The sequence below is a fragment of the Rhinatrema bivittatum genome, chromosome 8, assembly GCF_901001135.1.
Source record: "Rhinatrema bivittatum chromosome 8, aRhiBiv1.1, whole genome shotgun sequence".
Taxonomy (NCBI): domain Eukaryota; kingdom Metazoa; phylum Chordata; class Amphibia; order Gymnophiona; family Rhinatrematidae; genus Rhinatrema; species Rhinatrema bivittatum.
Genome location: NC_042622.1, coordinates 141012787 through 141027345, shown reverse-complemented (window position 1 = coordinate 141027345; position 14559 = coordinate 141012787). Strand labels below are relative to the sequence as shown.

At 49.5% G+C, this 14559-nt stretch overlaps 1 protein-coding gene across 3 annotated transcripts in view; it reads right to left on the bottom strand.

Moving 5' to 3' along the window:
• LRSAM1 (leucine rich repeat and sterile alpha motif containing 1) overlaps positions 1–14559 on the bottom strand; it is a 169151-nt gene that overhangs the window by 138635 nt on the left and 15957 nt on the right. For all 3 annotated transcript variants that reach the window (XM_029612087.1, XM_029612088.1, XM_029612086.1), the window contains exon 4: positions 7672–7716. In XM_029612087.1, the coding sequence (XP_029467947.1) occupies positions 7672–7716 (45 nt within the window). The remainder of the gene's footprint in view (positions 1–7671; positions 7717–14559) is intronic.

Genomic DNA, 14559 nt, shown 5'->3' with positions numbered 1-14559 from the left:
ATCGTTGCGCTGCGCAGCAGCTCGAACGGTGGTCCCGACAGGGAGCAAAGCACAAGGTTAAGACTCCAGGAGGGACAAGGGTCCCGTAACGGAGGACGCATATGCTTGACACCCTTGAGAAAACGAGCAATGTCAGGATGCTGTAGAAGAGAGCCCCCATCGCTCAACAGCGAACCAAGGGCGGCCACCTGAACCCGTAGTGAATTATAGGTGAGCCCTTTTTCCACCCCCGCCTGTAGAAACTGAAGGATCTGAGGTACAGAAGCCTTAGCGGGTCTCGTGGCCTGGCTGGTACACCACAGCTCGAACACCTTCCAGACTCGAACATAGGCCGATGTCTTTCGTGTCCGCAATAGCATGGATACTACCGCCTCCAGGTAGCCCCGACGCCGGAGGCGGCGCCTCTCAAAAGCCAGGCTGCAAGACAGAAGAATTCTGCCTGCTCGAAAAATACCGGGCCCTGATGTAGGAGCTGGGGGAGGTGCCCCAGCCTGATTGGCCCGTCGATCACCAGCTGTATCAGGTCCGCAAACCAGGGTCGCCTGGGCCATTCTGGGGTGATGAAAACCACGGTCCCCTGATGGCTTTCTATTCTGCGGAGCATCCTGCCCACCAGGGGCCATGGTGGAAAAGAAAGATATGGCGGCCACGGGAGGACCAGGGCATCCACTCCCTCCGCGCTCTCTCCGGCGACTGAAGAAGCATGGAGCCTTGGCGTTGAGAGCGGACGCCATCAGATCCAAGTGGGGGGCCCCCCACCGATGGACGAGAAGTTGCATTGCTTTGTCGGAGAGAGACCACTCTCCGGGTCCAGCAGTTGACAACTGAGGAAGTCCGCCTGGACGTTGTCCACACCGGCGACGTGCGAGGCTGCTAGCCGGACGAGATGACGCTCCGCCCATTGCATCAGCAGCGCCGCCTCGAGCGCGACCTGCGGGCTGCGCGTGCCTCCTTGTCGGTTGATGTAGACCATGGTGGTAGCGTTGTCCGATAGGATTCTGACTTCTCGGTTCCGAAGAAGCGGGAGGAAATGTCGCAGAGCTAGCCGGACCGCTCTGGTTTCCAGACGGTTGATTGACCACTTCGCCTCCACCGTGGACCACGTCCCCTGCGTGGCGCTTCGATCGCAGACTGCACCCCAGCCTGCTAGACTGGCATAGGTGGTCACCACCACCCAATTTGGCAGATCGAGGGACATGCCACGGGCCAGGTTCGGCGGATCCAACCACCAGCCCAGACTGTCCCTGGCATTCTGTGGGAGCGGGAGAATCATCTGATAGTCCTGCAATACTGGTTTCCAACGGGAGAAGAGCGCCCACTGTAAGGTCCTGAGGTGCGCGAAAGCCCAAGGTACAAGGTCGATGGTGGACCCCATCACTCCCAGGAGTTGCAGGTAGTCCCAGGAGGTGGGCTCTGGTAACGCAGAGAACCGTCGTGTGTGATCCCGCAAGGATTGAGCTTTGTCCTGGCGCAGAAAAACTTTGCCCAGTAGGGTGTCGAAAGTTGCCCCCAAAAAAAACCCAAGCGTTGCGAGGGCATGAGGGAGCTCTTGGAGAAGTTCACTACCCATCCCAGGGAATGTAGAAACCGTACTACTCGAGTCACCGCTGAGAGTCCATGATCGAATGACTTCGCCCGGAGGAGCCAATCGTCCAGATAAGGATGAACCAGGATGCCCTCCTTCCGGAGAGCTGCCGCCACAACTACCATGATCTTGGTGAAGGTGTGCAGCGCCGGCGCCAATCCAAACGCGAGAGCCGTGAACTGAAAATGCTGGTCCAGAATTTTGAAACGAAGGAAACTGTGGTGGTCCGGGCGGATGGGAATGTGCAGGTAGGCCTCCGTTAAGTCCAGGGAGGCGAGGAACTCCCCCCGATGCACCGCCGCAATCACTGACCGGAGCGTTTCCATGCGGAACCGAACGACTCGAAGGGATTTGTTGACTTCCTTGAGGACTAGGATAGGCCGGAAGGAACCGTCCTTCTTGGTACGACGAAATAGATGGAATAGTGGCCCGAGCCCACCTCTCCGAAGGGCACGGGCGCAGTAGCGCCTATCTCCCGGAGTCTGTCCAGAGTCAGCTGCACCGCTCCTCTCTTGAGGTCCGAGCCACAGGGGAAAAGATGAACCTTCCCTGCGGGGGGCGGACAAATTCCAATGCGTAGCCGTGTTTTATGGTATCCAGGACCCACTGGTCCGAGGTGATCCGTGCCCACTCCGCTTAGAAATACGTTAGTCGGTCCCCAATCCTGGGGACAGGGGAGTGGGCGAGACTGGCATCATTGTGAAGACTTGGTATAGGGGTTCCCGGTTCCGGGAGTAGTGCGTGCGGGCCGATGCCCGCGGAAGGCGCGCAACCAGGGCTGAGACCTGGGGGCGGATGGCCGGGAGCCCGTCTGTCTGTAGCCCCTGTAGCGCCGTTGCGCTCTGGCTCTGGTCCGAGAAGAAGAAAACGCTCTGGATGGTCGAAACCTATCCTCCGGCAGCCGATGAACAGCGTTCTCCCCCAGGGACTTGATGATCTGGTCCAAATCCTCCCCGAAGAGGAACTTGCCCCTGAAGGGAAGAGAGCCCAGACTGGACTTAGAGGACGTATCAGACGCCCAATTGCGTAGCCACAGTAGTCATCGTGCTGCCACTACCGAAACCATGGATCTTGCGAGGACCCGAAAAAGGTCGTACGAGGCGTCCGCCCCATACGCCACTGCGGCTTCTAGCCGATCTGCCTGGGCAGCCTCATCGGACGGCAGGTTCTGAGACGTGAGGAGTTGTTGCACCCAAAGGAGACTAGCCCGCTGGGCAAGCGAACTGCACATCACCGCCCGCATACCCAGAGCGGAGACCTCGAAAACCCGCTTAAGGAAAACTTCCAACTTACGATCCTGTGTGTCCCGCAACGCCGCACCTCCCGTCACTGGGATAGTCGTCCTCTTCGTGACCGCCGACACTGCGGAGTCCACCTTTGGGACCTTGATGAGGTCCAGAAAATCTTCGGGGAGCGGGTACAGCTTTTCCATAGCCCGGCTGCTCTTCAGGGAGGCCTCCGGGGTGTCCCATTCCCTGGTGAGAAGTTGTAAAAACGAGTCATGAATGGGAAAAGCCCGAGCCCTCGGCCGGAGTGCCGCCAGGACAGGATCTCCCTTCCTTGAAGAAGTGATGACAGCGGGAGCTACTGGGGCAGGCGGGTCTGGTGGCGGATCCAAATCTAATTCTTGGATGATCTGCGGGATGAGGTCGTCCAGCTCTTCCCTCTGGAAGAGGCGTAGGGTACGCGGATCATCCCCCTCCTGTGTGCCATCCCCTTGTCCCCCGTCCGGGAGGTCAAGTCCATGTCCCGCTGGGTCTGGCACCGCCCCCACTGCCGCGGGCGTGGATCGGACCCGGGTAGGAAGGCGGGAGGCCCCCACTCCCGGAGGGTCGGGGGGGGCCGGCGTCGAGGGCGACATCCGAGGGATCTTAGGAGGGGGGGGGGGGGGGGTCCCACAGGTGCTTCCAGCCCCTGCAGATAAGCGGTATGCATGAGCAGGATAAACTCCGGAGAGAACCCCGGCCTGCTCGGGTGCGCTTCGGGGGCGGCGTGGTTCCTGCTCCCTGGCTCTGGGTGCTTGGTTCCTGCACCAAAATCGGGGGAACACCCCCGCTGGTAGAGTCCTCCAGGGATCCGTTCCCCCTCGTGGCCTCCAGGGATCCGTTCCCCCTCGTGGCCTGCGCCTCAGGGCGCTCAGAATGTAAAATGGCCGCCGTTCCCGCCAAAAATGGCGGAGTGGCCGGCCCGCACCGCCCGGGCAAAAAAGAGAAATCAGTCAGGGACTGTGAGGTACCTTCCCCCCCGGGAAGGCATCATGCACAGATGCCCTCCCGGGAAATCCGGGACCCCGGGTCTCCGCAGGCCGCACAGCAGGACGGCCGCGGCATCGGGATCGCTGCAGGAGAAAAGAAAAAGCCACGGGGGGGGGCCATGCGCACAAAGGCGCCGCTGCGGGGGGGCCTGGTCGGCCCGCACTGCCCGCTGTCTGAAAATAGAGGAGGGTGCCGCGGGGGGGGGGGGCCTTCCTGGCCACACGACCCGCCCCAGACATCTTTCCCTAAATGGCTCAGCAGCCCATGAGGAGCTGTAAAATGGCCGCGGGTGAGGGAGTAAAGAGCGAAGAGGCCGGCTCCACCGGCTTTCGCGGGCACCAGGGGCTGAGCTGTAAAGGAAAAAACTACAAAGGAAAACAAACTTACCCCTGGCTGCAACGAGAAATAAACAGCAAGGCCGCAGAGAAGAGACAAGGAAGATAAGCCACTCCCCAGAAGTTGAAAGAACTCTGCCTTTTTTTTTTTTTTTTTTAAACTTAATACAAACTTGATACAAACTTGATCCACAGAAAAAGACAACAACAAGCCATAATCAAGCAAGAAAGTGAAGGAAAAGGAGGGGAAGCCTGATTCCCCTACTCGCATCTGCTGGAGTCAGAAGATACTGAACTCCTGCAGAGGGGGTAGTAGTATATATGGATACGCCCCCTCAAAGCTTGTGCTGACTCCATCTGCTGGATTGGGGACATAACCCACTGTCTGGACTGATCCAGGTACGTACAGGGAATGGTTTTTCTTTGCATCCTGACACATTTTCCTGGCAGTTGTGTCTGAAATTTTTCTTGGTCTGGCTGGTCAGAACCCACAATTATCCACTTCTTGATCACAGTTTGAACAGTATTGATTGGCATTTTCAAATCTTTGAATATCTTTTTATATCCTTTTCCTGATTTATAAAGTTGAACTACTTTTGCTCGCAGATGCTTTAACAGTTCTTTTGCTTTCCCTATGCTTCAGTAACCAAAGTCAGTGCAGCCCTGGATGAAATGTACAAGGGTTTCTCAAGAGCTAAGAAACTGACAATTTATATACAATTACAATCAAAGCACAGGTGTAGATACCTTCTTTTCATTGCCATCTCAACCTGTGAATGTCAACTTGAGTGTATTTTATCAGCGCAAACATTCAAGGATACACAAACTTTTGAACAGGATCATTTTATTATTTTCCTTATTGCTATGGCTTGTTTAATGATTGTGCTATTCTGTAATACATAATAGTTTTAATTTGAAACCCATTAAAAACAACAGACATATGCTTTTTTCCGATCACTCGAGTTTTCTTATAATGCTTCAAATCTTACAAATTCCGCCAGGGGTATGTAAACTTATGAGCACAACTGTATCTGAGCCAAGGAGTAAAAAAACATATAGGATCTCTTCCCTCAGCCATTCCTGCAGTACAGCATCGAGGCTGGATGACTGCAGATCCCCTTCTGCGACTGATGAACCAGGCATACTTTTGGCATTTACACCGTATGCCATTAAATCCAGTAACTGTTGACCCCATTTGCCGATAATGAGATTGAAGATCTTGGCTGTCAGACACCACTCCCCCAGGTCCAGGGTATGACTGAGAAAATTGGCCTGCATGTTGTCCGCCCCTGCTATATGGGACGTCAAAGCCTGTAGTTGCTGTTTGGCTCAAGGAAGCAGCAGCAGCAGCAGCAGCAGCAGTTCCATCTCCAAGGAGACCTGCTGACTTTGAGTTCCTCCCTGATGATCTATGAACACCACCCCTGTGGCATTGTTGGACATAAAACTTTTATTGCCCACTCAAGCAAGTGGGGCATGAAATCAAGAAGCGCCAACAGAAGTGCCTGAGCCTTTAGGCGGTTGATGGACCAGGACGTTTCTTCGGGAGACTAATTCACTTGAGCCTTGAGTTCCTGGCAGTGAACTCCCCATCCCAACAGACTTGCATCCATGTTCACCACTATCCAAACTGGGGGAACCTCTGTCTCTGGGTCTAGATGCCCTCAGTCTAGCCACCATTGCACCACAGACCGATGCTTGAAGCGACAGCCAAATCTAGAAGTCCTGGGCCTGAAGTCTCCATAGGGAGACACAGGCCTTCTGAAAAGGACACATATGGGCCCTGGCTGATGGAACTACCTCCAGAGTAGCTGCCATGGAGCCCAGGGTCTGACGATAGTAAACAAACAATGTCAGACTTCTGGCTGTCTGTAGCCTCCGGACCTGCTCCCATATATTCTGGATTCTTTGCTCTGGTAAAAACACTCAACCTTTGCCAGTATCGAAGCAGGTGAAATAATCTTCATGAATCCAGAACCTTGGCTATCAAGTTTATTATTTCATGTCTACTAAATGCTCGCTTAAATTATTTTTCATACACTCCCACACACGTGGTCATAAAAATGCTGTACTGACATTACCAAAGTGCTACATTTATTAACAGAACAGTTACAGCATGAGCAGAGGTAGTGCAAGCTTTTCCCCAGGCACACACAGGCTGCAACAGTGCAAATTCCCCATACTGCTCTACCAGTGTGCCTCTGTACTGGTTTGGATGGACTTCTAGGGTGAGAGGGGATTTAAATCTCCATGCCTATGCAACCTCTGCCTTTATGCTAAGACTACCAACAAGGGTATCAAGTAGTACCAAAGTGTGATGGTGGTTTTAGTGATGTGGATAATGCCTACTGGGACACAGATTGAGAACACCAGTTCACTGCATGCCTTTCAGATAATAAGAATTTTTAGTCACTATAAGGGCAATATTCAGAAGTAATTATCCGGTTAACTCAGAGATTAGCCAGCTAAATGAATATTTGGGAACTTCTCTGGCTAAATTTAGCTGGCTAATAAGTTAGCCAGCTAGAATTTAACCAGATAAGTTAGGGGCTTTCTGGGGGCATAACTGGGAGGAGATGAGTTAGCCAGTTAAGTTAACTCCGATATATTCAGAATTAGCCAGTTAAGTCTGGTCGGGGCAAACAGCTGTCTTAAAGTTAACTGGCTAAGTTTAACTGGCTAACTTTAAGATAGACGGCTGTATTCAATAGTACCGCCACATTATTAAATATACCTCTAAAGTTAGCCAGATAACTTTATCCGGCTAACTCTGCTATCATGACAGTAACTGAATAAGTACCCCTATAGACCTAAGTCAGAGCTGAACTAGAGAAAGACTCTGTATCCCTGTGCCCATTTCCCAAGCCCTCCAGTCCTAGATGTGACACACCGATAGCCCCTGTCACATGGTAAGGGCAAAGGGCCATCGGCACCATTTTGATTTGTGGCAGCCAACGGCCCGAGAGGGGGACATCGTTCCCGGGACCTCCGCTGGACCTCCAGGGACTTTAGGCAAGTTTTTTTTTTGGGGGGGGGGGGGGGATTGTAAATAATTAGATCTGAAGGGTTGGGGTGGGTTTAGGGGGTTTTTTTCTGTGTGCCCTTTCTCCCCCCACCCCCAAAATGATAAGAAATCCACACGAATTTTTGTGGGGTTTTCCTATCATTTTTGGGGACCCCCGATACATGACAAATTATGAAATATCATACAATATTTTAATTCATCATAAAAACACAATGCACATCCCTACTCTGTATCCCTGTGACATTTCACTGATCTATCTGGTGCTTTCTGAAAAGCACCAGATTGAGAATGTCTGATCTATCTGTACCGTATACTATCAATCAATCAACATTATTAGTCCATTATTGTATGATGGCCTCAGCTATACAAATAAAACATCTCAAGTGTCAGATTTCATTTTCACACTGCAGTTATTGAGCTGCCTTCTCCACACATATAAATTATTACTTACACAGCAAAATACTTCTTTACCTTTTTTTGTAAGACTCTACATGTTGAAAAAACACCATATGGAATCTGCAAAAATATAAAAAGACAGGATTATATCAACCCTTTTTTTGGGCCTGGCAATTTCTTCCTATCCCTTTGAGCTTCCAGCTCAATAGGAACTGATCCCTACTTGTACTGTTGTTCCATGAACCTTCACATTCTCAACTACCTGAGGTGGGGCAGTTCCCCAGTCCCTTTTATGTAGCCCAGACATTGTAGAAACAATCCTTTGTCCAGGGAACATAGATCACATTTATTTATATTTATTTTAAGTTTTTTTATACCGATTTTCCTGCATAAAATGCATATCAAACCGGTTTACAATGAAACAGAATGAGCAGGAAGTAAAATTCCTTAGTCTAATACATTTAAACATCAATAATGAAATAATTTTAAACAAAGCAAAAAGCTAAATAACATTAATAAAAGTTAAATTATTAACATAAACATAATTATATTAGAAGGAGCACAAAGGTTAGCATGAAGGGGAGCACACCCGGCACGCGACGCCTGGTGTAATTGTGCCGTTAATCGGGTCGCCGCTGGCTGGTCGTCATGACGTGGGGGGGGGGGGGGGGCAAGTCTTCACATCGCTGATTTTCTCTTTTAACATCTCAGTTCATTTTTACTATTTTTTTGTGTCTTTTTCTCACAAGATGTAGTTTTCTTTAAGTGCCCGATGGTAGTGGGCTGCCCCTCTGTAACAGCGCCTGGTGGAATCGTGCCGTTAATCGGGTCGCCGCTGGCTGGTCGTCATGACGTCGGGGGGGGGGGGGGCGAGTCTTCACATCGCTGATTTTCTCTTTTAACATCTCAGTTCATTTTTACTATTTTTTTGTGTCTTTTTCTCACAAGATGTAGTTTTCTTTAAGTGCCCGATGGTAGTGGGCTGCCCCTCTGTAACAGCGCCTGGTGGAATCGTGCCGTTAATCGGGTCGCCGCTGGCTAGTCGTCATGACGTCGGGGGGGGGCGGGTCTTCACATCGCTGATTTTCTCTTTTAACATCTCAGTTCATTTTTACTATTTTTTTGTGTCTTTTTCTCACAAGATGTAGTTTTCTTTAAGTGCCCGATGGTAGTGGGCTGCCCCTCTGTTTGATCATCAGGTTTTACAATTGTATGATCACTGGGACATGATTGTTTTTAGCAACAGTGCTGAAAAATGTTTGTGAGCCTTACGTATAATAATGAGACTTACAAGTTCTTACCATGATACTCTTCTTTGATTGAAACCAGTCTTTTTATGCAATAAAAAGGGTATACATTCTGTATTTCTTGAAACATAATGAGGTCAATATTCAAAACTGCCCATTTAAGTAAACTGGCTGTATATAATTTATCCGGCGAAGTTACAAGGTATATTCAGCGGCACAGCTTTGCCGCTGAATATAAGCGAATATATTTGTGCTTAGCCATATAAGTTATAAACGGCTATGTTTAGATCTGCTCTGTGGCACTTATGCGGATAAATATTGCTGAATGCATTTTGAAAATTGACCTCAGTATATAATGTAAGAACAATAACTCAGAATCACTGGGAGTGAAATAGTAAGTGAACCTCTAGTTTCCTTAGTGTAATTAACTAATTAGAATCAGGTGCTTAAATAATTTGATAACAAGTAAACCACCCTGCAGAGTAAATCTGCACAACTTGAGTTTGGGCATCCTGTCCTATATAAAAGCCCAAAAGGTTGTGAGTTTGGACATAATAGTAGGAATTCCTCATGCCTCGATCAAACAGAAATTTCAGAGGATGTACAAAAAAAAAAAAAAAAGGGAAGTTGATGCTCATCTGTCTGGGGCTCCATTTATCCTCTGGCAGACAGACTGCAAATGGAAAAAAGTTGAAGACAACAGTGAATTTACTCAGAAGCAGTCATCCTCCCATGATCACTCAAGAGCATACCATAAAATCATCCAGTTTAGTTAGGTTTGTTTTTGATTAACTTGCTTTCATATAATAAATTAAAGCAGTGATCATTATCAAAATAAACACAGAGTTGAAATAGTTCTGTATGGAAGATTGGGCCAAAATTTCTCAAGAGTGATGTGAGAGCCTGATCAACAGTTACAGGAAATATTTAGCTGAAGTTATTGCTGCTCAAGGTGTTGCTGCTAGTTACTGAGTGAAGGGTTCACATACTTTTTCACACAAGGATACTTATTGTTGAAGCTTTCTGTTGAATAAATAATCAAACTATATCTTTTTTTGTCAGAGTTATTAATTCAATGGGGTTATCTTTCTCTCTTATCAGAGTTTAGATTATATTCAAAACAAGATTAGATACTAAATTGTACTAACATACAGATCGTACTAGGGGTCAACAACCTTTTTCTTAGCACTGTATTTAAGTCATTAGTTACCTTGAGATACCTCAACAACACTATCCTTTCATCTAACAACTTGAGCTCCCTCACGTGAGGAGTGGACACGTCCACCTCGGGAAAAGTTGGAAGCTCCACTGTCTGATTCACGTGAAACAGAGATACCACTTTATATAAAAAAAAAAAAAAAAAGAAGGTACCATCCTCAATGACATGCCAGAGTTCGAAATCTGAAGGAATGGATCACGGTAAGTCAAAGCCTGCAACTCAGATATTCTCCTAGCTGAACATATGGCCACCGGAAAGACAACCTTGAGTCAAATCCTTAAGCGTCGCCCTTCTAAGTGGTTCAAAGGGGGCCTCACACAAACCTCTGAGGACAAGATTAAGATTCCAGGATGGACAAACTCTCCACACTAGTGGATGTAAATTCTTCATACCTCTAAGAAACCAAATCACATCCGGATGAGCAGAAAGAATAGAGCCTTCTATTCTGCCATGAAGACATCCCAGAGCTGCCACCTGGACTTTAAGCAAGCTCAAAGACAACCCTTTGGCCAGACCTTCTTAAAGAAAAGCCAAAATATCAGGAACTAAAGACTTAAGAGGCTGAGCCCCGTTAGCTGAACATCAGGACTCAAAAACCTTCCATACCCTCACATGCGAAAGATTAGTAGACTTTCTCCTGGCCTGCAACATGGCAATGACAGCCTCAGGATAAACCATACGTCTCAATCTCCGCCTCTCAAAAGCCAAGTCACTAGACAAAAGTGAGCAGCCTGGTCTGAAAATATGGGTCCCTAACGAAGAAGGCCCGCTAGGTGACCAAAGCAAATCGGGCCATCCACAGCCAAGTTGATCACATCCGTGAACCATGGACAATGTGGCCATCCCAGAGCCACTAAGACCACTTCGACCTGATGCTTTTCTATTTGACGCAACACCTTGCCCACAAGCGGCCACGGAGGAAACACAAAGTAGAACCTCTCGAGGCCGAAGCAGTACCAGCGCAGATGCCCTCGGCCCCGTGCTCTCTTCTCCTACTGAATACCCGAAACACCTTCGCATTCAGACGAGTTGCCATTAAACCCATGAGCTACATTGGCGGACTCTAACAACTCCCACTCACCTGGATCTAACACTGTACAACTCAAGTAATCTGCTTGAACATTTTCAACCCCGGCGATGTGGGACGCCGCTATTCGCTCCAGGTGTTGTTCCTCCCAAAGAATCAACTCTTGAGATTCCTGGGCCACTGCTTGACTCTTGGTCCACCCTGCCAATTGATATAAGCCACCAAGGTTGCATTGTCCAAGAGAACCCTCACTGAACAATCTCTCACTAATGGCAGAAATTTCTGTAAAACTTAGTGGACCATTCTGGTCTCTAACCAATTGATAGACCAAGCAGACTCTCTCACAGACCAGCAATGCTGAGCTGACTGTTGCTGACAAACTGCTCCCCAACCAGAGATACTGCCATCAGTAGTAAGCATTACCCAATCCAGAACTTCAAGGTCTATCCCCTGAAGGAGACTGGGGCCTAGAAGCCACCAGGAGAGACTCTCCCAAGCAACTCCTTCGAGGGGCAAAGGAAGATGAAACACCTCCGAGAACAGGTTCCACCGTGCCAAAAGAGTCCTCTGCAAGGGTCTCCTATGAGCAAATGCCCACGCCACCAAATCCAGGGTCGAAGCCATAAAACCAGAATCTGCAAATAGTCCCAGACCTTGGGCATTATCAACCCTAACAAGCACCAAATCTGCCCTTGCAGCTTCTGAACACGCTCGACCGAAAGGAACACCTTGCCTGACAGAGTGTTGACTTGAGCACCCAGATACTCCAAGAACTGCGACGGTTGCAGGTGACTCTTCGCCAAAAATTCATCACCCAGCCGAGCGACTCGGGAATACTGATAACCATCTGAACTAACTGGTGACAAAGAACCTCCGACTTTGCCCTGATAAGCCAGTCGTCCAGATAGAGATGTACCAGAATTCCTTCCTGATGCAAAGCCGCTGCCACCACCACCATCACCTTGGTGAAAGTGTGTGGTGCTGTGGCCAATCCGAAAAGAAGGGCCTGAATCTGAAAATGCTGTCCCAGAATCATGAAGCGCAGAAAACGCTACGAGTCTGGATGAATGGAAATGTGTAGGTATGCTTCTGTTAGATCCAGAGGTGCCAGAAACTCTCACTTGCTAACTGCCGCTATCACTGACCTTAGGGTTTCCATCTGGAAATGCGGAACCTTGAGCACTGCATTTACCTTTTTTAAATCGAGAATTGGCCTTTACCACACTGAGAACCCACTGGTCCTGAGTAATCCTGGCCCACTCCTCATAAAACCGCGATAGGCAACCTCCTATAATAGGAACAATGTAGTGGACGTGCCTTGCATCATTGCGAGGACTTAACTCTGGATGCACCACCCCCAGCAGTGCACTGGAAGGATCTTCAGGCATCCCAAAAGGACTGATCCCAGGACTGTCCCCAAAGAGAAAACTGCCTTTGCGGACCTGGTGCTGCTCTTGCCGGACGAGTCCTCCTATCAACCCGAAAACAGGAACACATATGAAAAAATCTCTTTCCCTTAGGCTTATCCTCTGGTAACCCGAGGACCTTATTGTCCACCAGAGACTGCATCAACTGCTCGAGGTTCTCACCAAACAAGAGCTGACCCTTAAAAGGCAGTGAGCCTAACTGCGACTTGGAGGAAATGTCCGCCAAGCAATTGCACAGCCAGAGCAACCTCCTGGCGGAAACTTCTGATCTCATAATCCAAGACGATGTACAAACCAAATCATACAAAGCATCCGTACTATACGCCCAACTTCGGTAGGCTTTCTTGCATCTGCTGCACCCAGCACAGACAAGCACGCTGCATAAAGCTAGTACAAATAGCAGCACGCACACCCAGAGCCGAGACCTCAAAAATCCTCTTGAGGTGCACTTCCAATTTACAATCCTGTACGTCTTTCAACATTGTGGACCTACCAAAACCGCAGCATCAACTTTAGGCAGGGCAATGTCTGCTCAGGCAAGGGATAAAGCTTCGCTATGGCCCTTCCCACCTTTAAACCAGAAAGGAAAATTAGTTTCTTACCTGATAATTTTCGTTCCTGTAGTACCAAGGATCAGTCCAGGACACCTGGTTGTGACTCCGCACCAGTAGATGGAGACAGACTAAAACTTGTGGGCGGAGCCATATATGCTCCTGTGCCAGTCACAGCCCCTCAGTCATACGTAATGTCAAAGTAGAAAAATTCCATAAGGTAACCATAGCTAACCAAACAAACTTGCTATTTAAACGGAAAAAAATTCCAACACCCCTACAGGAACCAGGCGCCCCAACCGGGAGAGCGACTAAATAAGGGGTCAGCGTACTGAAACACAACAATGAGCGGACTCTTCGTTACTGCAGCGCAGCACTGTGGGCGGGATCCTGGACTGATCCTTGGTACTACAGGAACGAAAATTATCAGGTAAGAAACTAATTTTCCTTTCCCTGTACGTACCAGGATCAGTCCAGGACACCTGGGATGTACCAGAGCTAAATTACCGAGGGTGGGAAGCAGAGAGTCCCGCTCGGAGCACCTACTTTCCAAAACTCCCGGAATCAGTAGCCTGAACCTCCAACCGGTAATGACTAATGAAGGTATGTAACGACCTCCAGGTAGCCGCCCTGCAAATCACTGGAGGCGACACCTGCGAAGACGCCACCCAAGAAGTCGCTGGAGACCGTGGCGAGTGAGCCCTGAGGCCCCCAGGAATCGGTTTTCCCCACACGAGGTATGCCGAACCATGCCGAACCAATGGTTTCTTCTAGCCAACGGGCAATCGTCGTGTGGGATGCTGCGGTCCTGTTCTTTGGACCCGAAAAGGAAAACAAATGATCCGCTATCGGAAAGAAATTCGTGACCTCCAGGTAGCGTAGAAGGGATCTTCGCACAGCAAGCCTCTTTAAGTCCCTCGCTTAAGGAACAGAGGAGCTCCCGGCCGCAAAGCGGACAGCTCAACTAACTGATGCCGATGAAAAACGAAATGACCTTAGGTAGAGAGGAAGGGATCATCCGAAAGGATACCCCGAGGCGTATCTCTACAGGAAAGAGCCTGCAACTCTGAGAAGGGCCGCGCAGAGGCAATCGCCACCAGGGATACAGTCTTTAATGCGAAGACCCTAAGAGTTGTACGCTTCAAGGGTCAAACGGTGCCGTGCACAGGGTGGGAAGAACCCAATGAGGTTCCAGGACGGGCAGAGGAAACGCAACGGAGAACGGAAAAGCTTAGCCCCCCCGGAGAAAACGGGAGACATCAGGACCCGCCAGCAACCAAGCGCCACCACTTGGACCCGCAGGAACTGCATGCCAAGCCTTTGGCCAGACCAGCCTGGAGAAAACCAGAAGACCAGATACCGAAACGACAGTGGGAGCCACACTCCGCTGCACGCACCATTCCCCAAAGACTACCCAGACCCGGCCGTACGCCAAGGACATAGACTGCTTCCTGGACCGCCGCAGCATAGCCACCACCGCGTCAGAGTAACC